This window comes from Phlebotomus papatasi, chromosome 1, assembly GCF_024763615.1.
Source record: "Phlebotomus papatasi isolate M1 chromosome 1, Ppap_2.1, whole genome shotgun sequence".
NCBI classification, from domain to species: Eukaryota; Metazoa; Arthropoda; class Insecta; order Diptera; family Psychodidae; genus Phlebotomus; species Phlebotomus papatasi.
Window position 1 is genome coordinate 60,455,086 of NC_077222.1, and position 26,502 is coordinate 60,481,587.

At 33.8% G+C, this 26,502-nt stretch overlaps 6 protein-coding genes and 1 pseudogene across 6 annotated transcripts; 6 read left to right on the forward strand and 1 right to left on the reverse strand.

The window, feature by feature from the left end:
* Nucleotides 1-245: 245 nt before the first annotated feature.
* On the reverse strand, nucleotides 246-8,836 carry LOC129809531 (E3 ubiquitin-protein ligase Iruka). Its single transcript, XM_055859454.1, has 4 exons — nucleotides 8,596-8,836; nucleotides 7,945-8,523; nucleotides 7,724-7,868; nucleotides 246-1,348 (listed from the first exon to the last, which is right to left on the reverse strand). Exons 1-4 carry the CDS (start codon nucleotides 8,668-8,670, stop codon nucleotides 1,194-1,196), a joined length of 954 nt encoding a protein of 317 aa, XP_055715429.1. The 5' UTR covers nucleotides 8,671-8,836; the 3' UTR covers nucleotides 246-1,193.
* Nucleotides 8,837-12,223: 3,387 nt separating this feature from the next.
* Nucleotides 12,224-13,047, forward strand: LOC129809532 (farnesol dehydrogenase-like). The gene is made up of 2 exons (XM_055859455.1): nucleotides 12,224-12,272; nucleotides 12,344-13,047. Exons 1-2 carry the CDS (start codon nucleotides 12,224-12,226, stop codon nucleotides 13,045-13,047), a joined length of 753 nt encoding a protein of 250 aa, XP_055715430.1.
* Nucleotides 13,048-14,467: 1,420 nt separating this feature from the next.
* Nucleotides 14,468-15,280, forward strand: LOC129802623 (farnesol dehydrogenase-like). Its single transcript, XM_055848633.1, has 2 exons — nucleotides 14,468-14,516; nucleotides 14,577-15,280. Exons 1-2 carry the CDS (start codon nucleotides 14,468-14,470, stop codon nucleotides 15,278-15,280), a joined length of 753 nt encoding a protein of 250 aa, XP_055704608.1.
* A 2,003-nt stretch (nucleotides 15,281-17,283) lies between these two features.
* On the forward strand, nucleotides 17,284-18,102 carry LOC129809533 (farnesol dehydrogenase-like). The gene is made up of 2 exons (XM_055859456.1): nucleotides 17,284-17,332; nucleotides 17,399-18,102. The coding sequence occupies exons 1-2, from the start codon at nucleotides 17,284-17,286 to the stop codon at nucleotides 18,100-18,102; spliced, it is 753 nt and encodes a 250-aa protein (XP_055715431.1).
* A 3,031-nt stretch (nucleotides 18,103-21,133) lies between these two features.
* LOC129809534 (farnesol dehydrogenase-like) lies at nucleotides 21,134-22,118 on the forward strand. Its single transcript, XM_055859458.1, has 2 exons — nucleotides 21,134-21,264; nucleotides 21,329-22,118. The coding sequence occupies exons 1-2, from the start codon at nucleotides 21,216-21,218 to the stop codon at nucleotides 22,030-22,032; spliced, it is 753 nt and encodes a 250-aa protein (XP_055715433.1). The 5' UTR covers nucleotides 21,134-21,215; the 3' UTR covers nucleotides 22,033-22,118.
* Nucleotides 22,119-22,187: 69 nt separating this feature from the next.
* On the forward strand, nucleotides 22,188-23,548 carry LOC129809536 (farnesol dehydrogenase-like; annotated as a pseudogene).
* A 101-nt stretch (nucleotides 23,549-23,649) lies between these two features.
* LOC129809535 (farnesol dehydrogenase-like) lies at nucleotides 23,650-24,645 on the forward strand. The gene is made up of 2 exons (XM_055859459.1): nucleotides 23,650-23,800; nucleotides 23,860-24,645. The coding sequence occupies exons 1-2, from the start codon at nucleotides 23,752-23,754 to the stop codon at nucleotides 24,561-24,563; spliced, it is 753 nt and encodes a 250-aa protein (XP_055715434.1). The 5' UTR covers nucleotides 23,650-23,751; the 3' UTR covers nucleotides 24,564-24,645.
* The last annotated feature ends 1,857 nt before the right edge of the window (nucleotides 24,646-26,502 follow it).

Below are 26,502 nucleotides of genomic sequence, written 5' to 3' on the forward strand. Positions count from 1 at the left end.
AATTCCAACGTTGGAAACGAAGTATACAACTCACAAAGGCTGAGTGCGAAAATACTTAGCAAAGAATCTAACTAAAAAAAAATAAATAAAAAAAGTAGCAACGGTTCTAAAGACAACAATTAATTGAAAATGCAAAAAGTGTGAAATGTTCAAGTGTTGAGGTGAAACAAGGTGGAAGAAAGCAGCAATTAGTCATTTGCTGCGCCACCGAAAGATACAACGCATGGCAATAAAAACAATACTTCTGTGAGAAATAATTTCTTTACACTTTTATTTACTGTCTGTTTATTAGAGACTTCACACTTGGTATTTTTTTTTGTTTCTTTTTTTTTCTCCGTTACATTATCTTCTGTATCATCTTCCACTGTGATAAATTAAGCAAATCGTTTAGTACCTACCTATGTCATTTTGTTTACAATAGCAGCTATAGTAATTAAGATTTATTCTTTTTTTTTATATATATATAATTTTCTCTTCATCTCAAATTTCTCACACAAGAAAATATGAAACTGCACAAAAATTTTGAAGGGACAGAGGGTACTTTTTTTATCTTTTTTTTCGTGTTATACAATATATCATCTTTAAATATTTTTCAATGATTTTTTTTATAGTATAATTTTTTTTTTAGGTATATGGAAATACTGACATTGGCGACAAATCGTGAGACGTGGCTTTGCAATGATGTCCAAAGAGAAAAAAAAAACTTTGCAATTATTGAGCCTCCCTTTAAACCGATTATTTTGATGGAGCAAGCAACCCTGTTGCTCTCAGTCTGCAGTTATCCCACAAAACATTATTTGGGTGAACGGAAAAGCCACAAATCATTGGTAATCTATTATACTAGTTCAAAGTCAACCAATCGCAATAAAAATGCAGTTGAGATAAAAAAAATGTGATCTGTTCAGTCGTCACATTAAATTGAGTGTTTTTTGAGATGAGATAAAAAATGGTAAAAAAACCGTGTCAAAGTGGACAGATTATTTTTGTTCAAATAAAAGAAAAAGCCCATTTTTGAGAACTATTATAGAGACCCTTATAAGATTTGATAAATTATTTCACATACTTGGAAAATGATTGTGATGATCTCTAACCAATGAAACCGCAAACACATCGTCTCTCTCTCTCTTTCTCTTCCTCACTGCAGAAAAATGGGATTGAGGGTTGTCTTTTTTCTTTTTTCTCAACATTTTTTTTTAGTCAAAATCAAACTCATCATCGTAGCGCCTCTGATTTCGTGTCTGATGGTCCGCCTGATTGGTATCTGGCGGATTTGTGGACGTCTGTGGCTGACTCTGTTGACTAGACGACGATCCTGGGGCTTCATTATCAGTTCTGTAGAGTGTATTTCCTGGAAAACAGTCATACAATACACTTTATCACAAGTTTACCAATGATATTCTTCTAATTGCGGAACAAAACAGGAAAAAATTGTTTAAAATCAGTGTTAAGCCTAGATGAGCTTATTGTACATGAGATTCTTAATCTGAGCCAATCGAAATGCATACAAACTCAATTTAAATGAACTGACAGATAAATGATACATCAGTGAAATATTGACAAGAATATCCTCTATAATCTTATTAAAAAAAAACTTAACTTCGATAAATGATTTTTTAGGTAAGGTAATTGTACCTAATTTCGGCCTGCTTGCAATTTCGGCCACTGCTTTTATTCCTCAAATTTCTATGAATGCGAACCATCAAAACCTGCCCCTCAGGCCGTAGCGCTAAGAGGGACATTGAGGGGCAATGCCCTAACTCAAAACTTCCAATGCCCTACCTTAAAAACCAGAAACTAAGATTATGTTCTAAGTACAGACGAGTTCCTCAAATTTGAACGACGGTTGAGTTCAAAATGTAAAATTTGAGGTTATTTGGAGAAAGTTTTGCGTGAAGTCTGAATTAGAACTATATTTTTCTCTAGTGTTTCCTCAATATTATCGTATTATATTAACTTCCGCAACAAATTCCATTTCTTTAACAATAAATTACATTGATATGTTCTTTAAAATTGTCTTTCTTAAATTTGGGAAAGTGCATTTCTCATGAATTCCGTTATGTTTTTGAAAATATTGTTCAAATTTGAGGAGTGAGAAATGTCATCTATACCCCTCAAATGCTCAAATTTGAGGAACTCTACTGTAAACTGCTCGTAGTATAATATGGTAGATAAGAAATTAATCTCCTATTAAATGGCCTGATACATCTAATCTAATAGAGTTATCGATTGAAGTGCTTAATGCAATTGGTTAAAATCGTTAAAAATGATAATTTTGGGAAAAATTTAAATATTTTCTCAAACATCTTAAAAAAATAAAATAGAGTATTTATCCATCTATTTGGCATTGTTATTAATGAGTTGAAATTGTAATTATTTGATGATTAATTAAATTAAATAATGTTTTTCAATGGTTCTGAGCAAAACGAGTGTAAAGATTCTTAGATTTCTTACATAAAAAACTCTTTAGGTATCTTTCCTTTTCTCATTTACGCATTCTCAACATAGTTAAGGGATTACGTGGATCAAGAAGACTGTAAAAATATAATAATTTCTCAATTTTTTCAGCATATTAAAAAACAAATTTAATTTAAGTTCTTAGGCATATAAATGTACAACATTAATATAACCTATATTTTCTAAATTCTTGATTTAAAATTTTTAAAAATTTAGTCATTGAAACCTTATTTTTGGAGATTTTTGAGAAAAAAAACAAACTTTTCGGTGAAGTTTTCTCGGAATTGGTCCATCTAAAATCCAAAAATCAAATATTTCCAGTTAGTTGATAAGTGAAAGTAATCCTTGAACGAAAGATTTTATGTTCACTTGATCAAAACGTATTCTACATTCTACAAAGCGAAACATAGTGTAAAATAAGTCAAAACTGGTATTTTTGCGTATGAAATTTTCTTAAAAAATCAAATTTCATTTTTTGAAAATTCCAGATGAATCAATTCCGAAAAATCTTGTCCACCGAAAAGTATGTTTTTTTTCAAAAAGCTCTCCAAAAATCAAGTCCCACATAATAAATTTTTAAAAGAAAATTTCAGGAAATTAGTTTAAATGTTATACTTTTATATGCCTAAGAGCTTGAATTAATTATATTTTTTATTATGTTGAAAAGAAATTCAAACAAAATCTGATTTTTTTGTTAATTTTCACCCACGTAAAGTGTATCGAAGAATTAGAATAATACTTTTTTTTAATCTGTCTTTTTGAATAATTTTTTTTGTTTTACCTCATTCACTTACACGAAGTGGACGGAAATCGACTAACCAAAATAGACCAATCAAAAATTTTGATTAATGCCCTACCTTTAAACCCTGCTGTACTGATCCGAAATTGGTGTATATATTATGCTTTTTAGGTGTATTAGGGGTTAAAGTAACCCTTTTCCATGTTAATTTTACCCATAAAGAGGTGTAAAATTAACATTAAAATATGTTGATGTATTTTTACACCTAAAAAGTGTTAAAGTTATGAGGAAAAAAAGTTAATCGCACTCCTGTTTTTCCTCAGTGTACTGATGCCCTACCTTAAATTTAACTCTAGCTACGGCCCTGCTTCCCCTACTCTAGAGCTTTTACAATGCAAAAAAAAAACAAATAATGTCGGTTCGACGATAAGGATGATGTGAAAAGGACTGAGTGTAATTAAAATTTGGTGGATAGTTCTTAAGGCCAGGATGACCTTTTTGACCAAGGATTGTAGTGGATAGTGTTTAAGTGATGGAGTACAGTGCGAGGGAGTGTAAAAATAAAATTCCATGATCAGTGAAACGCTCGAATCTGAGGATTTGTTTTAGGGAAGTGCATCTTGAACTTCCTTTTTACATGTCTAACCACCGAGGACCGCTATAAAAAATATTCTTCCACAAAAGAAAGCGAATATCTTTCACGATTTTTTTTGGTGGGTTCCACGGAATTGGAAATTTATGTGATAACGAGCTGAGCTACACGGTAAAAACTTATGGACACTGACCAAAATATTGGAAAAAGTTTTCCTTAGAACAAATTTTCTTGGAATCGATTTGCACCTAGAAAAGATATTTATTTTGTTCCAAAAAGTTTTCTTTATAGTTTTGTTATGAAATGCAGTTAGAATTTTGTTAGTTTTCTTTTGGAACCGTTTTGATACAGTGGAATGTCTACAAATTTGAGTTGATTTCGTTTTATACAAATTTGTTCCTGAAATTTGAAATAGAATTTGTTGCAATCGGATGTTTTGTTCCCACTGTCAGGAACAAATTGGTACATATTTTTTATAACAATTTTATTCCTACATCTGTAACATATTTGTTCCAAAAATTTTCGGTGTCCGTGGACGAGGTAATTTTTGGAATGAAATTGTTACTCATATGGGGAATCTTTTTATTCCCATTGTCGGGAACAAATCCGTGTAAGCGATTTCGTCTTACAGTTAAGGCCCATACTTCAGTCGAGATGGATTTCGGTGGCGAAAGTTCATAAGGAACATCAAATAAAAATCAACTTAAGAGTGTTTTATACAGACGCGTGCATGACGAAATCATATGCGAGTGCTGGCAGCAGGAGAGGAAGGGAATCTCGAATTAAAAAAGTGAAGCAGGAAATAGACGGAGACACTGAACCTTTCTTGATTTTCACAATTTTATTCTCAATAGAATAAAATTGTGAAAATCAAGAAAGGTTCAGTGTCTCCGTCTATTTCCTGCTACATTCTGTCGAACCGAAATTCTTCTAAAAAAGTGAAAACATTTAGCACGAAAATTGCCACAGATTTGGCATCCTCCTCGCTTCGTTGGTGACGGGTGACTGAGTGAGAGAGGAGGGATACGATTTTATACTAGACAAGCTATTTTTGGAACAAATTCGTTACTAATATTGGGTATCTTTTTGTTCCTCCTAGAAGGTACAAATTTGTTCCAAAAATTTTCAGTGTCTGTGGACGAGCTACTTTTTGGAATAAATTCGTTACTAATATTGGGTATCTTTTGAGTCTTGTAAAATTAACAAGATTGTGCCAAAAATTATGGTGTCCGTGGACGAGCTTAATTTTTCGAACAAATCTGTGCCGAAATTTTTTACTGTGTAGGGGAAGGAGGGGCCACTTTGAACTGTGAACCTACATTGTTATACGATTTTTTCGCATATTTCTAATGGAAACTGGGGTGGAATGACAACTTTTCGACACTATCGAATCGACAGTATCGATAAATCTATATCTGTTTGATTAAGTTAATGTCGACTTTTTACGGATTGTTGGGCCATTCATTGCGACATTCTTAAAAGAATGAGACTGTTGCTAAGCATCTATATTAATTATAGGAAGTGCAGCTATTGTTTAATTTTTTCAGAATCGACAGTCGATAGTATCAAAAATAAGTTATCATATCACCCCTGGATTTTAACATAATGCAATTTGGATAGACAAAATAATTGTGGATCTAAATAAAATAATTGTAAGGGCCAGGTTCATTTAGAAATAGCCAAAAAAGTCGTATAACAATCTAGCCCAACAGCTCAAAGTAACCCCACCTTCCCCAATCAATTAAAAAAAAAAGCGTGGAGTCGGAGTGACTCAATTCGTTGTTAAAGTGCGTGCATCGCCTGAGAAACCAGTGTCAGCGACTCATTGTATTCAATTTGAGGAAAATTATTTTATATGAAAACTGGCAAGGATTTTTTATTCGAACGTCCTCTCCGTAAAGTTACTCTAATGAATAAACCTTTATTGATTTCTATCGGTCCATGAGTTTTTCTGCCATCTTTCACGTCAATTCGGCAAAATTGTAAAAATGATAATGGAAAAACCATTTCAAATTTTTTATTCTCTTCCGAGCGCTTGCAAATTTGCTCAGCGGTACTTTGCTTTGATTCTTGTATCTTTGAAAATACCTTGAATCGGATTCCGATTTTCGTTTTTGGTGTTTTCTTAGATAATTTGTCTCGACACCGAACAAAATCCCGAAAGCGGAATTTTGACTTTCGGAATTTTTGCCTTTTCAGGAATCCTAGGTCCTGGTCAAAATTTCGGCAATATTAAAAAACGTTTTTTTTGACCTTGTAATACAGATTCCAGCCATTATGTCAAAACCGGAATTATTTTTTTTTAATTTTGACCTTGTCGAGATTTCCCACCTGATAGCAAAATAGAGCTCGGTAAGGTGTTTTACTGGCGGTTATATAATTTTTCTGCCGCCTTTCGGGGTATTGGCTAACAGGGGACAGCGTTAAGCGTTGGTCTCCATATGGAATCTTTCAGGGCACAAGTCCGGATACAAGCCCTTATAGCTCAGGTCAGGTAAGTTATATAAGGGTTAAGTTTTATTTTATTTGATTCATGGCAATAACGAGGATCAGTTACTTAACTTGGATAATTTGGTTTTTGATAAAAACGCTCCTATCATTGGTTTAACAAACTTTTAACTCTTTCGCGTCATTAGGGTCACATTAATTGAAATTTATCGGTTTGTGCACGACATCATAATAGAAGGATGTAAGATTCTTGGCTAATTTTCTCAAGACTCCAGATATTTAGGAAAAAAAAACAAATTTTAGATCAAAAATCACTAATTTCGAACTTTGGGAAATGACTTTTCTTTTTCAAAATTTTTCATATTATTTTTTTTTTCAGCAAAAAGTTCTTTAGAAACACAAAATAGAATATCCAAAGATTGTATATTGCATATTTTGATATAATAAACTACTCCCAATTTTCCAGAAAAGCGTGTAGAATTTTCCGGGTCATATATGACCTTATTGTCCGCAAGAGTAAAAGTGTTTTCGTCCCAAACCTATAGCGAAATGTATTTAGGACATTGTTTTTCTTTGTGAAATGCAGGTGGGACATCTTGCTCCTGGACATTTCATCTTATATCTGATGAATTATAACATATTTTGCAATATTTTAGAGTATTCTGCAAGCGACTCATATTGTGCAATTGTATTGTGTGTGAATAAATATGTGGATAAGTTTATTTTTGCCAAATACCACTCAAAATATTGTGACAGAGACTGTTCAAAGAGATTACCAGGAAGATTCCTTGAACACCAGGAGTACAGTGTTCATCAAGACAATCCAGTTTGCCATGGTTTTGGCCAAATTAATGACTTCAAGCAAAAAAAAACTCTTAAAAAGCCCGTGATATAGATTTTGAAAATGGTATGTACACTTCCCTTGAGGACAATAGGGTCATATATGACCCGGGGTTTTTCCGAGTTTTCACGCAATGGAAATTTTTTTTCATCTTTGAACTATTATATTTGAACATAAAGCATTGGGAAAAACTCAATTTTACATGAATTCATCTGCTGAATAAAAGTGTGACGCGAAAGAGTTAGTTTTAAAAAGAGGCATTTTAATAAATCTATGCCGTGATAGCCAAAATCTACGAATATCTGAGTATTTTTCTCCTCTTTAGCAGCAATCAAAGGAGGCTAGAGAAGTAAGTTTTTTTTTTAGAATGAGTCATAAGAAAGATGAGGATAATGAGTCAGAAGAATGGAGCCACTGAGATGACAAAAATATTAGCTCCCGGAATTATAAGATGTTTTATAAGTGGGACCTTCAAAATTGAAGGATTTTAGTTAGAGATAGCTGGAATCCTTAGCCATGTAATGAGGGAGCCGCAAGAAACATTTCGACAAAGTTTGAGTTCGATCATAGAACATGAAATTTTGTAAAGAATAAAGTAGGCACCTAAAATAGAAACTCTGCCTTCTCTAGAAAGCTATTAACAACTCACTTATTGAATTTACTGCCAAGGTTGCAGCTGCATTTAAACTACTTCTGGTAAAATCCTCAGCTTCCGGCGATAGGGCTTTCCGGCAGATGGGACAGGTACCGTGCAGCTCGAGCCATGGTACAATACAATTTTCATGATAGAGATGCTACGAAAGGAAAAAGAGAATTCAGTCTGAAATCAATTGATTTGGCCAGAAAAAAGAAAAAAGGGCAGAAACTTACTGAGCATGGCAGTTGCCTCACAGTTTCATTGAGTTGAAAGTCCTCCAAGCACACGGAACACTGAAGCTTCGTTTCTACTTGCTCCTGACAGATCTCTCCCTTGGGTATCTCATCAATTTTTTCCCGGGCTAATGGTGGTGGTCCCGTTCCTTCCATTTGGTTCAGCAGCTGGGTCACTATTGTGTCAATGCCCTCATGGCCCCAGGCATAATCCCCGGGATTGCCCATGAAAAACATAGGTGTCCCCGGACCGGCTCCCATCACCGATATCACAAAATCATGCAGAAAACTATCCAGGTTCACATTGTGCGCAACCCCAATGCGATTGCGATTGGTGCGACCTCTGGTCCGGGCGGCGGTGCTCTGCCCCTCACCCGGACCACTTTCAGGTGGCAGAGGTCTCGCACCCGTCATTGACATAAACAGAGACGATAGTAGTTCATGATTGAGATCCGGAAACACATTGGCGTCTCCAGTAGACTCGGGCATTTCGACATCATCGGAACTAGATGGATCTGCTGCTACAACTGACGGCAATTCCTCTATGAAACCCCCCGAGCACAGTGGGCAGGTGAAGTCCTACAAATATTCCCAGATTGATTTCCAATAAAAATGCCTCATCTAATCACCTTTATCATGCACTTTTCTCACCTGCGACACATTTTCAATCTCCAAACTGCACAGATGACAGTAAAATCTCTGTGGACGCTGCACAACCTCGGCCATTCTCAACTACAATTCCGATCTACAACTAACAACAATTGATCTCACTGCTGTAGCGCACCATTTGAACAACAATTTACCACTGAATTTTTAGGAAAAAACAAGGAAATTGCAAAAACGACAGTGCGTGCTCCGATTCGTGACAATGACAGCTAATGACGGGAAAAACGGAAGTACGGCGAATGCGGTGTTAATTCGCCGCAGAATTTGGATAAAACTCATTTTAAAATTATCCAACAGGTATTTTGTAACGGACACCAACACATGGCATCTTATAATTTCATTTAACTTAACACTTTAACTCTTTCGCGTCCCACTTTTATTCAGCAGATGAATTCATGTAAAATTGAGTTTTTCCTAATGCTTTATGTTCAAATATAATAGTTCAAAGATGAAAAAATTTCCATTGCGTGAAAACTCGGAAAAACCCCGGGTCATATATGACCCTACTGTCGGCAAGGGATGTATACATACCATATTCAAAATCTATATCACGGGCTTTTTAAGAGTTTTTTTTGCTTGAAGTTACTAATTTGGCCAAAACCATGGCAAACTGGATTGTCTTGATGAACACTGTACTCCTGGTGTTCAAGGAATCTTCCTGGTAATCCCTTGAACAGTCACTGCCACAATATTTTGAGTGGTATTTGGCAAAAATAAACTTATCCACATATCTATTCACACACATTACAATTGCACAATATGAGACGCTTGCAGAATACTCTAAAATATTGCAAAATATGTTATAATTCATCAGATATAAGACGAAATGTCCAGGAGCAAGATGTCCCACCTGCATTTCACAAAGAAAAACAATGTCCCAACTACATTTCGCTGCAAGTTTGGGACGAAAACACAGTTACCCTTGGGGACAATAGGGTCATATATGACCCGGAAAATTCTACACGCTTTTTTGGAAAATTGAGAGTAATTTATTATATCAAAATATGCAATATAAAATCTTTGGATATTCTATTTTTGTGTTTCTAAAGAACTTTTTGCTGAAAAAAATAAATGAATATAAAAAATTTCAATTTCGAACAAAGTTCGAAATGAGTGATTTTTGATCTCAAATATTTTCTTTTCGAAAGAGTTAAGAACTTGCGTAGGGGAAAGTGCTCTCCCTTCGAACGTTCATTCCTTCGAATAATGTGAACTTTCTTTTATATTCTTAATAAACTTACACATAATTATCACGTCATTATCAAGAATTGATGATAAGTTCACTAATATTTAATAAAAATGTGTATAAGTCTCTTAGGAAAAATAAAAGAAAGTTCACATTATTCGAAGGCATGAACGTTCGAAGGTAGATATTATACTTATATCTTGCCAAAATGAAAAATAGAAAATTACAACCGATAATCGAATGAAACAAAAAGATAAACCAGTGAGTGGTAGCCTAGATCAACTTATTGTATGTGAGATTCTTAACGTGAGCAAATTCGGATTGCATGCAAAATCGATTTTGACCTAAACAGATGAGAGATAACAGCAATTTTTAATCAAATTTCTGAAAAACTTTTTTTTAAATCAAAGTATCTAAGATGTAAATGAACTGACAGAAAGGTGATAGTGCTGGAATATAGACCAGAATTTCCTCTTTTGATCACAGCGGGCCTCTTGTTCATATGTGACGAACTACTAAACTAAAGAATGATTGAATTTTGTAAGGATTTTTTTAAACCTTACATATTTTAAATAACGTAGTCGAGTAAAAGCGTCACATCAGCGATTGCGTATTTTCCAACATCATTGTGGGAAAAGATTTTTTTACACTTAAACGACAAAATCGGACAAATAACATAATCTGAGCAGAAAATGATGTATGGATGAAATATAGATATAAATGTCCTTTACAATTGTGCCGAAGTAATCATCAAGTTCAGTTAAGCACGAGTCGAGATAATTGAAGTTATGTGTTATGAAAATTTGTTTTTCAACTGTGGCGCCTCTAGCGTTTGTCCTACGAAGTTCAATTGTTCCAGAATGTTGTTGTACTTTGCGAGGGCTTTATTTTGTGCCCTCACTCGTCAAAATCGGTCAAATAAAACCTCAGATATAAAGTTTTGAATTTCGTGAACTTTGACCTCTCATATATCTTCGGTTCTATTATAATCACAGCGAACCCATGCCACTTTTTGTAAACTTCATATCTTAGACTGCTACGCTTTAAAATTTGACTAATTTGCACAATGGCGTTTTTCAGAAAAATGAGTTTGAATTTTTGTAAAGTGCTCTTCGAAACGAAACCAAAAACATAAAATTTAGGTCAACATGTTAATTAGAACCGGAGATAGAGGCCGGTCAATTTTCGAACTTTGTCCCTTATAGCTTGGGTCAGGGGTTATCGATCGACTTAAGTTTTTTTATTTGATAGGTTTAATCTACGAGGCTACAACATACTAAAATTTGAGCCCGATGCACTATGAAGTTTTTGAGTTATTTAACTTAGAAAATTGAAAATTTTTCTTTTTAATGTTTTTAATAACAGCGACCCTATTAGAGGTTTTATGAACTCACGATGTTAGAAAAGAAAGTGGAATTTCACGAGAACTTTCCAAAATGCCCTAACTTTTTTAATGCCGACAATTATAACCGGAGTTATGGCCATTTTAGGAAATGTTTTTCGACCCTTATAGCTTGGGTCAGGGGTGTCACGGGACCTTAAAAGTTGGTACTGATAGAAAGCTCTAAGGCCCACTAACATACTAAAATTTGAACCCGATCGATGTTATAAGGGCGGAGCTACATATTTAGAAAACAAAAAAATAGGGTTATACAAAATGCTGTTGGAGGGGTGGGGAGGATGGTGCACTAAGTTGCAATTTTCACCTTATATATATAATCTTTGCCGAGAACCGCAAGTCGATATCTTTCTTAGTTCGGGAGCTATTAAGCTCCAAAGAGCGGCCGGCCGGCCGGAAACGTAACTTAGCCAGTGATCAGGAAATGGCGAAACACATTTTGACAAAGTTTAGGCCCAATCGGAGGACATGAAATTTTGGTAGGATTTTATAGTAGGTGAGATTATTAAGAATCTCAGCTAATATTTACATTTACCGTATAGAGATGCTGCTTTTGGCAAGATATTCTTTAATTCTAGAACTTAAGGATGTTCAAGTGACCATAGAGATCATCCTTAAGAACTAAAATTAAAAAAAAAGCTTACCAAAAGCGGATGTGGTAGTCACCAGCATTTACTGTAGGACATCGTCTTTGAGATAACAAAAAAAAAATCTTTGACTCCAATCAGTGTTATGTCACGAATTGTATATAAAACAACAAATAATTTATTTACAAAATTACATAACAATTTCTCATTGGTTTAGAACAAGAAATTTTAGGAAAATCATGATATCTTATCAAAGTGTTAAATACACCTCAGTAAAAGCGGTATATAAAAAGACTCTGAGATAGAGGGAGTTTTTAGTTCTTTTTGGAGAGTTATTGGCAATCTTTCAATTTGAAGTGATTTGGTAAAAAAAGAAAACACTCCAATAATAAATAATTAAATTTTGTTGTTTGAGCAATAAGATTTTGCGTAAAAAATATAATGGATCAATGGAACAATAAAGTCGCGGTTGTAACAGGTGCTTCCTCAGGTAAGAGTTGCATACGTTGCGTATAAAATAAATATTAAATAGGACATATAAGATTTGTTAAAATCAACCAGGAATTGGAGCTGCAATCGCTAAAGATCTCGTGAAAGCTGGAATGATAACAATTGGACTAGCTCGAAGAGTTGAAAAAGTTGAAGCTCTGAAGAAAGATCTTCCGGAAAATCTTCAAGGAAATCTTCACGCTGTGAAATGTGACGTGTCCAAGGAAGATGATATCGTGAGAGTTTTTGAATGGATCGAAACTAAATTTAAAGGAATTGATGTCTTGATTAACAATGCTGGAATAATTAGAGAAACTGAGCTTATCAATAAGGACAATTCTATTGCAATTCGCGAGGTGATCAATACAAACGTTCTTGGTCCTGTCTTCTGTACGAGAGAAGCCTATAAATCAATGGAAAAGCATGGCAGAAATTCTCATGTTGTTCACATAAACAGTATTCTTGGACACTATATCATCCGCAATCTTCAAGTACCCTCTTACAATATCTATCCGGCAAGTAAATTTGCAGTAACTGCAATTACAGAAATCCATCGTCAAGAATTCATCCGCAGCAAGCATCACATCAAAGTGACTTCTGTAAGTCCAGGTGCTGTTAAAACTGAAATCTTTCCAGAAGATATATTGGAAAAACTTGGAAAAATACCTTTCCTAGAACCTGAAGATGTATCTCACAGTGTTCTGCATATTTTAGGAACTCCTCCCCATGTTCAAATACACGAATTAATTATCAAACCCTTTGGAGAACCTTTGTGAACAAATTAAAATTACATTTAATGATATGTATAGGCACTTGTTAATAAACTTATTTCTCAACATTAAATTATTTGAAACATTATTTTACTGCTCAAGTGCAAATAAAGAGCACTGTATGTACAATCCGTTTTTTTATAACTTGTCATAGTTCTCAAGGTTCTAAAACTTGACCAGTAAAAGATAATGACTTCCGATATTCTGTGACCTGTGCTCCTCCTTCATAAAAGACATCTTTTATCAAATTTTCATTTAAAGATGTTTTATTTTTTTATTTATAAAAAAAGGAGTAATAGTAAATTTTAATATATTTCATTTGAGAGAAATTGAAATGATCATTGTTTTCTAGAAATATTAGAAAAATTAAAATATTTTGATTGTTAAACAATCACAAACGGAAAGGAAAATCAACTAAAAATATTAACTAATAATAAATCACGATTTTTGCAAGTTGTTGATACAAAGTGGTAGGGGAAACTGGGGCACTACCAAACACGGGGTACCACCAGACAGTAATTTTTATTTCTAAACTACTTGGACTAACTCGACCATTCCTTCAGTGAACAAGCATCCCTATAGTGCCTATAAATTCCTATAGGTCTTATCCTCTGAAGTCGAATATCCGATTAAAAAATCGCAGTGTTTGGTGGTACCCCGTGTTTGGTGGTGCCCCAGTTTCCCCTATATCCTTTACTCTTATTTTTGGCCATAATAATCATATAATTTCAAGATCATGTGAAGAAATTACAATTTTATTAATGACTCAGCAAGGAGATTATAAACTAGACAACTAGAAGAGGATGCCTATATAAGCCATTGAGTTATCCTTCATTTTAATTAAAAAATAATTTCATGCAGAACAAAATTCGCAGTTTTTAAGCTCTTTCTAAAATGAAATAGGAAAATTAATCCTTTTCAGAAATTTTTTTTTCCAATAAAGTGCTATTAAGCAATCTCCGCTCAAATATTTTAAGTAATATATTTTATAACTTTATTTTTTTTTTTGTAAAAATTAGACTTAATCAATAACTTTCTTAACGCGACAGCATCCAGTGGATGATTTCACGTTTAATATATATAAAACGTATCTAAAAAGTATAAGTTCTCTTTTGTAACAATAAAGTTTTTCCTTTAAGCCTTTAAGTTTGCAGCCACGACCTTTTGTTCAGAAATTGTCAATGACGGAATTTTTTTTCGCTAGCAAAAAATTTCTAGAAAACCGACAAAAAAAATTAGAATATTCATTTTAAATTTAAAATTTTAATTTTAATTACATAAAACACAAATAGTATTTAGTTTAATGTGGCAATAACCTACTTATAAACATTATTTTTAAACAATAAATAAAATTACGAGTCTTGATCATAAACTGCTAAAGGCCAACAGATAAACTCAGTCAGATTCTTATAAGACGTTAATAAACATGGAACAGTGGAAAAATAAAGTTGCTGTCGTGACAGGTGCTTCAGCTGGTAAGAGTTTAAGAAAATGTTAATTCAAAAGCTGTATTCGAAAGACATTTTTTGCATTAGGCATTGGTGCTGCAATTGGTGTGGACCTAGTTAAAGCTGGAATGATCACAATCGGATTAGCTCGAAGGGTTGAAAGAGTTGACGCTCTAAAGAAAAATCTTCCGGAAAATCTTCAAGGAAATCTTCACGCTGTGAAATGTGATGTGTCCAAGGAAGATGATATCGTGAGGGTTTTTGAATGGATCGAAACTAAATTTAAAGGAATTGATGTATTAATCAACAATGCCGGAATAGTTAGACAAACTGAGCTTATCAATAAGGATAATTCAACTGCAATTCATGAAGTGATTAATACAAACGTTCTTGGTCTTGTCTTCTGTACCAGAGAAGCGTATAAATCAATGGAAAAGCACGGGAGAAATTCTCATGTTGTTCACATAAATAGCATTGTTGGACACAATATCATTCGAAATCTTCAAATGCTCTCTGCAAACATGTATCCTGCAAGTAAATTTGCAGTAACTGCAATTACAGAACTTCATCGTCAAGAATTCATTCGTAGCAATCATCACATCAAAGTGACTTCTGTAAGTCCAGGTGCTACTGATACTGAAATTTTTCAAAAAGATATTTGCGAAAAAATTGGAAAAATCCCTTTACTACAACCTGAAGATGTATCTCACAGTGTTTTGCATGTTTTGGGTACACCTCCTCATGTTCAGATTCACGAACTTACCATAAAGCCCTTTGGTGAGCGTGTATGAAACAAATTAATATGGAACTAGATTTTTAAATTATTTGGACAGTAGATAAAATCTTGCAATATATTCTATGAGTAAAGTAATTTTTAACAATTGTAGGGCGTATGGCGCATTTGACAATTGATAACCCAGTTGATGGTCAAACCCACCAATCCCAATCCTTCATTCCTATGACACACACAACACACCATCCCTAGACGGACGCTGAAGCTTTCTGGGGCTTTTGTGGACAGGTCACTACAAGGAAGTTGTAAGGTGGGTGGCACCTTCAGTTGCCCATTTTCCCTTTATAAAGTTATATTATTATTTCAGTGAGCCCCATCAAGGCTTATGCCCTTGACACACTTACGACTAAAGTCCAGAGAGAACTAAGCTCGTTCATAGCCAAGTCAGTTCCTGACACATTACAAACGAGGCTTAGCATTCATTGGTATCCACAAAACATAGAATTTGTGGGTTTTTATTCAGATATTTTTATTGTAATGTACATGTACTCTATTTAAAATGAAAGTGTTTGTAAATTTGTATCTCAGTTCACGTGCAATAATTATTGTTAATTACAATTATTTGTGAGGTGGAAGCTATCTCTCGCCTTAAGCCAATTTCCGCGATTCTAGTAAATAATTCTTCTTGTTATGCGTGAATTGTGAAATAAATTTAAAAGTAGTTTCATTTTCAAAGGTGTACTAATACATTTCAGTAGAAATATCTGCATAAAAACCCACGAAAGTTATGTTTTGTTAGTGCCAGAAAATTTTAAGTTTCGTTTGTAGTGTGTCAGGAACTGACTTGGCTATTAACGAGCTTAGTCGTCTCTGGACTTTAGTCGTAAGTGTGTTTAGGGCATTACACAATTTCATTTTGTATTTTTTATAGATGCACAAAACATAATTTTAAAGACATTTTCTGTTAGAATGTTCCTAGTAAATTAATAACGATCCAAATTTGCAATGAAAGAATCGCACCTTTAATATAAGGTGATCTAAGCTTATCACTTGATTTTAATTTTACTCAATAAAATTTTGTTTACAAAACAAAATTTGCTGTTTTTATTCCTTCAAAAACGATAAGGTAAAGTTTATCTTTTTTCAGAGATCAAATTTCTTGAAGCCGGTTCCATTTAAATATTTTAACTAATTTCACCAAAATTTGTGTGTACATGCTGTAAAAATGTTATATTGCTGATGAATAGGGTAAGTGTGCCATATTCCGGCCAGCTTGCAATTTCGGCCACCTTTTTTGTTCCTCGAATTTCCATGAATTTTTAGTTTTTACATACTCTAGAGATTATACAATGCAAAAGAATAACAAAAAATGTAGCTTCGACAAACGAGATGACGTGAAAAAGGCATTGGAAGAATTCCTAAAGGGCAAGGAACTGTGAGAATGAAGGTGGCCGAAATAGGGCACCAAAGCTATGTCTACATTTTAATTCATTTTAAAATGAATTAAGAATGGTTTTAGAGTAAATAAAGACGATAAACTGTCTGCAAGGTTCCAAAGAATATTCCTTAAGAAGAAGGAATAAAAAAATCAATTTGTTTTAAAGATATTACATTTCAAACTTGAGACTTTGACGCTTGCATGCAACTATGCCGAAATTTGGCACACTTACCCTAAATATCTAAATCTAAAATCTAAAAAAAAAAATATTTTAATAAACAATTCGTGTGATTTTAAGAAAGTCATATCATTTTGGGGGACAAGCATGGATATTTTATGTATAATTTTTTTTACTTTGAATTACGTCCACCACTATCACTATGATTTTTTGATTTATCAAATTAAATTTCAACAAAATAAAAATTTAGAAGATAAACATTTTTAATTTAATAATTTAATTAAAATACATAAAAAACGCATAATTTAGCTAAATTTGACCATAACTTACTCATAATTGTTAATTCTAAAGAATCGGAGAACAATTTTTGCCTATAAAATGCCAAACACTCAAAGACAATTTAGTCAGTTTTATAATTTCGGTGGTTTAAGACGTGGAATAGAATATGGAACAGTGGAAAAATAAAGTTGCAGTTGTAACAGGTGCTTCAGCCGGTAAGACTTAAAGAACATATTAAATTTAAATAAAAAAATACATCCCAAATACATTATTTGCATTAGGTATTGGTGCTGCAATTGCTGTGGACCTGGTTAAAGCTGGAATGATCACAATCGGATTAGCTCGAAGGGTTGAAAAAGTTGAAGCTCTGAAGAAAGATCTTCCCGAAAATCTTCAAAGAAATCTTCATGCTGTGAAATGTGACGTGTCCAAGGAAGATGATATCGTGAGAGTTTTTCAATGGATTGATACGAAATTCAAAGGAATTGATGTATTAATCAACAATGCCGGAATAGTTAGACAAACTGAGCTTATTAATAAGGATAATTCTACTGCAGTTCGTGAAGTGATAGACACAAACGTTCTTGGTCTTGTCTTCTGTACCAGAGAAGCTTACAAGTCCATGGAAAAGCACGGAAGAAATTCTCATGTTGTTCATATGAACAGTACAGTTGGACACGATCTCATCCGAAATCTTCAATCGCCATCTACCAATATATATCCTGCAAGTAAATATGCAGTTACAGCTATTACAGAACTTCATCGTCAAGAGTTCATCCGCAGCAAAAATCATATCAAAGTGACATCAGTGAGTCCAGGATTAGTGAGAACTGAAATGACTCAATGGGATGGTGTTGATTTGGCTTCTGCAATGCCATTTCTAGAAGCAGAGGATATATCACAAAGTATCCTATATATCTTAGGGACTCCACCACATGTTCAAGTCCACGAGTTAATCATCAAGCCATTTGGAGAATGGTTTTAATGGAACTTTCGGTTGACGTTATTAATTTTAATAGTTGTTATGTAATAGATATGTATAAATCTGCCCTAAAGTTGTATGCAATCGCTAAACAATTTTTATCTTTTGAGCTGGATAAAAAATAGTGTTAACTTTTTAATGCAAACTGATGGTAGTATATTACCACAGAATTTTGAAAGGTGCAATTGATTAAATTTTATAATATTTATATTGAATTTTATTATCAAGTTCCATAGCTCATGTTTCATCCTGATTTATACATATAGAGAATAATTAGAATCCTTAAATAACTTAATTTTTTAGCTAAAATTAGCTAAATCCACACACTTTTAAAAGTATATCAAACTCATTTTATGATGATTAACCATCATAAAACATCTAGAAGCCGGAGGTAGTGGACTTATGATAAATTTAAAAACTTTAATTTCCACGTAAAAAAATTAAATTAAATAAACATATGCACGTATATAGTGGAAGCACGTTTAGTCAAATTTTGTTTGTTGTCTATTCAAAATTCTAATGATCCCTTTCACTCATTTTGAATGTCTCAATATACTACTTGTTTCTAAAACTAAGCTTTTGAGGTGACTGCAGTAACCTTCTATAAAATGTTAATTAATGTCTTTTCACACATTCAAATCTTCTAATGATTTTAACAGAAAGACGTCATAGATTGAAAAAGAGTCATGATAACTCAGCCAAATTCTTAAATTTGGCTCGGGCACTCAGTGGGTCAAGTGATAGAGCACTATGCTCTATGATGCAAGTGTCTCGGGTTCGAATTCCCTTTAGGTCACCAGGAATTTTTCTGGCGTTAAAGGTGTTCGAATTGCATCCAGTGAGCTTCACTGCACTTGATTGCACAGGCATGGGACTGACAACCCCATCCCTGTATAAGAAAAAAAATTTGATTCAATTCGTTTTAGTGACACATGAATCAATAGAAAATAAAGTCGCAGTTGTAACAGGTGCATGGTGCATCAGCAGATAAGTGATATATAGTTCAAAAGCTACATTACAGAAACAATTTTTTAATATCCCTTTAACGACGCGACAGTTTTCGCGGACCGAAAATCAGCAATAAAAATGAAACCAGTAAAAGGTCTTATATCTGGCCTCCGAAAAGCCAACAGAGTCTGATTTGATGTATTTTTTGTCTCTATGAACGATAGGAACAAAGATGGCCTAAAAATTTAAGTAATTTTTCTGACAATAATAATGAATGGTAATTTTCAATCAAATTAAAAATATTATGTTTGACTATTGTAATTTCTTTTCCCAAAATGGGTTTGCTTAAAAAAATGTAAGTATTAAAAATATTTAAAATTAATTTTCATTATGAGAATTTAAAAATTCTTCATTTTTTAGCTCAAAAATTTACAATATAGAAAATAGCTGGAGACTTCCAAAAAATATCCTAGATTCTTTCAACCTTCTATTTTGCAATTATGTACAGACATAAGGAAAAAATAACTTTAGGTAATCAGGAAAAATTATTTTCTTTATGGGACACCGGTGTTCCAATCGTCCTTAAAGGGATATAAATATTATAGGCAATGGAGCTGCAATTCTAGATCTGACAAAAGCTGGAATGATAAAACAATCGGATTAGATAGAATTTTCTTTTTATTTTATATTATCGTAGGCTTATTTGCGCCGCTCGGAGCAGAAAAGGCTATTTCCATAGGAAAATGCATAAAATATATTTTTAGCTGAGATTCTTTACAATCTCAGCTTTTGTGGTCACAGGTGAAATCCGACCTCGTCAGATTGGGCCCAAATTTTGGATGTACACGTTTTAACACTCATAGATCATGAAAATCATGTGCGCCAAAAATCGATTGTTGTGGACGTCCCGTCCCGTCCCGTCCCGTTCGTTACATTTCGAGTTCTGGAGACAGAACGGAAAGAGATATCGACAAGCGGTTTTCGGCAAAGGTTAAAAGTCATTGGGCCGCTAGAAGTTGATGATGTCAAATCCACCCCCCACCCCCCCCCCCCCCTTCCGCCATTTTGGAACATCCCAAAATTTTGTATTTTTCGATAACTCAGCTCCTATGGCATCGATCGATCTCAAATTTTAGTATGTTATAGCTGGGCCTAAGAGCATTCGATCGATACCAAACTTCATCCCCTCCGACCCCCCTGACCTGAGCTAGAGGGGGTCAAAAATTGAATTTTCGAATGGTCATATCTCCGGTTCTAATTATCGGAATGCAAAAAAAATTGGTGTTTTGGTGTTTTTTGTTTATCCGATTTAATCGAAGGTCCGATTAATCGAAAAATCGATTTTCAATTAATCGATTTCGAATATTTCGAAAACTAGACGATGCTATTTCTTTAAATTTTAATATGTTGTAGCTGGGGTCGAGGCCTTTCCAATGGTGGGTCGCACTCCTCCCTTGATGTTCCCTGACCCGAACTATAATCAAAAATGTCTTGACCGGACTGCATTTTCTGTATTTATAAAGGGATTTCGATGAAATTTTTGCCTATATTGTATCTGAGAGCACGATCTTTCTAATAATAGGTCCCATCCGTCTCTACCTCAACCCACTGTACCCCGACCCTTACTATACCCATATGGACCGGACTCTATCACTTATATTTATTAACCGATTTAAATGAACTTTTTTTCTTTTGTTGGTCTTCCCCACTCAGATTATTTAAAATAGAAAATGACCAGTGATAAGCCCAGATAAGCTTATGGTAGCTGAGATTCTTTACAGGTGACCTCGAAATGCGTGCAACTCGGAATGCGTGAAAATTCGATTGTGAGTTGAATTTTGGGGGTAAAGAATCGCGTCGAGCCAATTCTTTACCCCCAAAATTCAACTCACAATCGAATTTTCACGCATTCCGAGTTGCAAGCACCCCGAGTTGCACGCATTTCGAGGGCACCTGTAAAGAATCTCAGCTACCATAAGCTTATCTGGGCTTAGATAACTTTAGTGATTTCACAATAATATTTCATATCTTAAATACTTATACATTTGCACCTTCTATACGGCAAAGAAAGAGACAAGTCATGGTCATGACTGGCAAAGACCGGACAGATAAATTCAGTCCAATTTTTAATTTCTGTGAATTAAGACGTTTAACGCATTTAACAGAACATGGAACAGTGGAAAAATAAAATCGCGGTTGTAACAGGTGCTTCAGCCGGTAAGACTTAAAGAACATATTTAATTTAAAAAAAAATACATCCCAAATACATTATTTGCATTAGGGATTGGTGCTGCAATTGCTGTGGACCTGGTTAAAGCTGGAATGATCACAATCGGATTAGCTCGAAGGGTTGAAAGAGTTGACGCTCTAAAGAAAAATCTTCCGGAAAATCTTCAAGGAAATCTTCACGCTGTGAAATGTGATGTGTCCAAGGAAGATGATATCGTGAGAGTTTTTGAATGGATCGAAACTAAATTTAAAGGAATTGATGTATTAATCAACAATGCCGGAATAGTTAGACAAACTGAGCTTATCAATAAGGATAATTCAAATGCAATTCATGAAGTGATTAATACAAACGTTCTTGGTCTTGTCTTCTGTACCAGAGAAGCTTACAAGTCAATGGAAAAGCACGGGAGAAATTCTCATGTCGTTCACATAAACAGCATTGTTGGACATAATATCATCCGTAATCTTCAAATGCCTTCAACCAGCATATATGCCCCAAGTAAATATGCAGTAACTGCAATTACAGAAATCCATCGTCAAGAATTCATTCGCAGCAAGCATCACATCAAAGTGACTTCTGTAAGTCCAGGTGCTGTTAAAACTGAGATAGTTCCAGAAGATTATTTAGAGAAATTTGGTGAATTTCCTTTACTACAACCTGAAGATGTATCACAAAGTGTCCTCCATGTTCTGGGTACACCTCCTCATGTTCAGATACATGAACTAATCATCAAGCCCGTTGGCGAAACTTTTTAAATAAAAAAGAACACCTATATGCAATGGCTGGTGCTATATCGCTATGTAATAAAAAAAGGTTATCGAATATAATATCTCCGATATAATAATTTACTTATTTGTCATCATGTTCTTATTCTTATCAGTTTTTAAACAAAAATTGCTTGATTAGTTATTTCTCCAATACAATTTTACTCAAAATTTTAATCATATTCATCAAAAAAGCAAAAATTACCTATAAAGTAAATGGCTAAATCATATGCTTATGGAATGTATACATATTTACAACCTTAAGTTGAATTGGTTTACATTTTGAATTGGCCCTCGCTAAAATCTCTCCTATCCTCCTATCGTAGGCTTATTTAACTTTATTCGCTTTAGTAATCGCTAATGATTAATTTTTGATATACTTACACATTAGTATTTTTTACTATGGAAAAGAAAGAGATAATAAGTCATGGTCATGAGTCATGACACTAGCAAAGACCAGGAAGATAAATTCAGTCATTTTTTTTTATTTCTGTGAATTAAGACGTATAACGCATTTAACAGAACATGGAACAGTGGAAAAATAAAGTAGCGGTCGTAACAGGTGCTTCAGCTGGTAAGACTTTCAGGCAATATTAATTCAAAAGCTGAATCTGAATTAAAACATTTACATTAGTGATTGGTGCTGCAATTACTGTGGAAGCGGGAATGATAACAATCAAACTAACTCGGAGGGTTGAAAGAGTTGAGGCTCTGAAGAAAAATCTTCCAGAAAATCTTCACAGAAATTTCGCGCTGTGAAATGTGATGTGTCCAAGGAAGATGATATCGTGAGAGTTTTTGAATGGATTGAGACTAAATTTAAAGGAATTGATGTATTAATCAACAATGCCGGAATAGTTAGACAAACTGAGCTTATCAATAAGGATAATTCAACTGCAATTCATGAAGTGATTAATACAAACGTTCTTGGTCTTGTCTTCTGTACCAGAGAAGCTTACAAGTCAATGGAAAAGCACGGGAGAAATTCTCATGTCGTTCACATAAACAGCATTGTTGGACATAATATCATCCGTAATCTTCAAATGCCTTCAACCAGCATATATGCCCCAAGTAAATATGCAGTAACTGCAATTACAGAAATCCATCGTCAAGAATTCATTCGCAGCAAGCATCACATCAAAGTGACTTCTGTGAGTCCAGATGCTGTTAAAACTGAGATAGTTCCAGATGATTATGCACAAAAAATTGGGGAATTTCCTTTACTACAACCTGAAGATGTATCACAAAGTGTCCTCCATGTTCTGGGTACACCTCCCTATGTTCAGATTAACGAACTAACCATCAATCCCTTTGGCGAAACTTTTTAAATAATATACATATTTTAAAAGATAAATTTTATATTGGGTGTCTCGTATTTAATAAGAATGTTCCGTTCTTTCATGAGTTATTAATTGCCATTAAACCCATTTACCCTAACAGCCCCTAATTAAAAAAACATTACAGACTCAATTAGTTCGTGGCTAAAGCACCCTATACCTTCTTCATGTTCAATTTATAAAGATGATAATGTAATCAGTAAATTACATAAGCAAAACATTCAAAATTTACTGTAGGTACTTTGGGCTCCGTTCCAAATTTATCATACGCAACATTGATAAGATTTCGGAATAAAATGGGGATACTCGCACACTACTTTTCTCCATAAGGTTCAATTGTGTCTCTGACTTCTAAATATAAAGACTAAATAAAATGGAGCAGTGGAAAAATAGAGTGGCCGTTGTAACAGGTGCTTCCTCAGGTACAATTCTCACATTATTATTAAAATAAAATATTTCTTAAGATATCCTCTGTGACTAGGAATCGGGGCTGCAATAGCTAAAGATCTCGTCAAAGCTGGAATGGTAACGATAGCATTAGCTCGCCGGGTTCAAAAGGCTGAGGAGCTCAAGAAGGAACTTCCTGAAAATCTGAGGCATAATTTTCACGCCATGAAATGTGATGTATCCAAGGAGGAGGAGATTATTGATACATTTGCTAAGATTGACTCTCAGTTCAATGGAATTGATGTCTTGATCAACAATGCTGGTGTAGCCAGGAACACTAAACTCATTAAGCACGACAATTCAGTTCCTGTGAGAGAGGTGATGGACACAAATGTTCTTGGTCTTGTCTTCTGCACCAGAGAAGCCTACAAATCTATGGAGAAGCATGGAAGGAATTCTCATGTTGTTCATATTAATAGCTTACTAGGCCACCACATTATTTTTAGTACCCAAATGCCATCGTTTAATATGTATCCTGCAAGTAAATTTGCAGTAACTGCAATTACAGAAATCCATCGTCAAGAATTCATCCGCAGCAAGCACCATATTAAAGTGACATCAGTGAGTCCGGGATTAGTGAGATCTGAAATGACTCAACGGGATGGTATTGACTTGACTTCTTTAATGCCCTCTCTAGAAGCTGAGGACATATCCCAAAGCATCCTTTATGTATTAGGGACTCCTCCACATGTGCAAGTCCACGAACTAACTATTAAACCATTCGGTGAAATGTTTTAATTTCAAGTGACTTTATCGGTTTTTGAGTGATTGATTGAAGTTGTTTGTATGTACTTGAAACGACAATAAAATTTCAAAAATGATACCCTAGAGATCTTAATTTATTTATTTATTTCAGAAGTGCATAGAAAAACAGCTTTTTAGACTCACAAACTTTCTATGCATCAAAGCTTTTATTTCAAAATAAATTTTATCTTATCATCAAGCGTCAATGAAGTGTTATGTAAAGAATTAGGTAAGATAAGAAAATATAGAGAGAAATCAATTTTTTAAGAGCTCAAAAAAATCTTATTTGAAAAAAGGATCATTTTTCTCAAACTGCAATTTAAAATTATCTTTTGTGCTCACCGGAATTGTAATAAAAATAATAATTACACTATTTCCATCAGTTTGTAACTAATCCGTGTCTCGGATTAAGCCTAAAGATGACCTAGTTAGTTTAGTATTAAAAGTATATTTAAAAGTCAATTTGAATTAGATTGCAACACTGAGAAAATAGGTGTGATTATGAAGGAATCACACCTAAAAAAAGAAGGTGCAATTAACTTTTTTTCCTCAAAACTTTAACACTTTTTAGGTGTTTTTTAATGTTAATTTTACACCTCTTTAAGGCTAAAATAAACATAAAAAGGCTAACTTTAACCCCTAATATACCTAAAAAGGCTAATATTTACACCGATTTCGGATCAATACTGCAGGGTAAAATAAACATTTCTGGAATGTTAGTTTAACTATTCTGATTTCTCTGTTAGTGAAACATTCTCTGAAAAAAAGAACAATAATTAAATAGGTAACTAACATCTTTAACTCTTCAAGTTCAATTACCCCGTGAGTTTTGATTCGCCATCATTTTTTAAATAAAATTTACGGTTTGAGATTTTTTCACTTTGTGTAAAGTTTCCAAGTAATTTAGGAGTATGAATTGTCATAAATTTCTGAAACATGAAACGGATAATTTTAATTTTTTGTGGCTAGCATGCCAATTTTTTCTGTCCATAGTATAACCTAATCCAGTTCACTTTAGGATGAAGTTGAATCACGTAAAGTAAATTGACTATCCAATACCTGAATGGAAAGCTAAATGTATTAAAACGATGTGTAATTCGAAATAATTTCTAATTCGTAACAAGCCTTAGAATCCAAGTAGATTCAGGCTCCTCGAGAAAATTTAATATGTAAAATTTGGCAGTAAAAATGTATCCCAAACTCTTATACACACATGGCTTAGGATCATCGAATAGAGATCCTTTATACATTTACATTTCCTTTGCCTAATCATTTATTGATACATTTTACAGGATAAACATTATCGTGGATCAGCTTGAGTCTATTTAGACCCTTACACTCAAAAATACTTCTTCATCGTCTTCTTTCTGTGCTCATTTAAAACCGTGAAGAATTCTAAAAATTCCCAATTCACTGGTAAAAATAAAAGGATCAAATTAATCCAAATTTGATCCTTTTGCAAAGGATGGATCAAATTAACATGTTCTATTATGATAAATGTTCATTCAGAGTTTGAAATTTGCTACATCCTTTGCAAAAGGATCAAATTTGGATCAATTTGATCCCTTTATTTTTACCAGTGCAGTGTTAGAATTGCTTCCGAATAACCCCATAAAAATAAAATAAAAACCCTGAAGTGGCAGAGGATCGACAGGCGTGGGCTGCTAACCTCTGTGTGTTCTAAGTTCTAAGCCCGCGACGCCGACGCTGATATCTTAAAATATCTTAAAATAGCTCCAAGTGCTTCCACCCTTTCTTAAATTTTATAAAACATATAATTTCATGTACATTTTACATCATGTATTACATACAAATACACAAATTGTAAAAAAAAAAATAAGAGTGTTTTCTAACAAATGTTCAAAAACATTTTGGATACTTCGTATTTAAAGGAATAAAAATTATGCTTTTATGTTTTTATCTTCAATTTAAA

Coding starts and splice junctions, on each gene's coding strand:
- LOC129809531 (XM_055859454.1), bottom strand. CDS start 8,670: ATGGCCGAGGTTGTGCAGCGTCCACAGAGATTTTACTGTCATCTGTGC. Junction 7,869..7,944: donor TGAGGCAACTGCCATGCTCA/GTAAGTTTCTGC, acceptor TTCCTTTCGTAG/CATCTCTATCATGAAAATTG. Junction 1,349..7,723: donor CTTGGCAGTAAATTCAATAA/GTGAGTTGTTAA, acceptor ACTGTTTTCCAG/GAAATACACTCTACAGAACT.
- LOC129809532 (XM_055859455.1), top strand. CDS start 12,224: ATGGATCAATGGAACAATAAAGTCGCGGTTGTAACAGGTGCTTCCTCA. Junction 12,273..12,343: donor TGTAACAGGTGCTTCCTCAG/GTAAGAGTTGCA, acceptor AAAATCAACCAG/GAATTGGAGCTGCAATCGCT.
- LOC129802623 (XM_055848633.1), top strand. CDS start 14,468: ATGGAACAGTGGAAAAATAAAGTTGCTGTCGTGACAGGTGCTTCAGCT. Junction 14,517..14,576: donor CGTGACAGGTGCTTCAGCTG/GTAAGAGTTTAA, acceptor TTTTTGCATTAG/GCATTGGTGCTGCAATTGGT.
- LOC129809533 (XM_055859456.1), top strand. CDS start 17,284: ATGGAACAGTGGAAAAATAAAGTTGCAGTTGTAACAGGTGCTTCAGCC. Junction 17,333..17,398: donor TGTAACAGGTGCTTCAGCCG/GTAAGACTTAAA, acceptor TATTTGCATTAG/GTATTGGTGCTGCAATTGCT.
- LOC129809534 (XM_055859458.1), top strand. CDS start 21,216: ATGGAACAGTGGAAAAATAAAATCGCGGTTGTAACAGGTGCTTCAGCC. Junction 21,265..21,328: donor TGTAACAGGTGCTTCAGCCG/GTAAGACTTAAA, acceptor TATTTGCATTAG/GGATTGGTGCTGCAATTGCT.
- LOC129809535 (XM_055859459.1), top strand. CDS start 23,752: ATGGAGCAGTGGAAAAATAGAGTGGCCGTTGTAACAGGTGCTTCCTCA. Junction 23,801..23,859: donor TGTAACAGGTGCTTCCTCAG/GTACAATTCTCA, acceptor CTCTGTGACTAG/GAATCGGGGCTGCAATAGCT.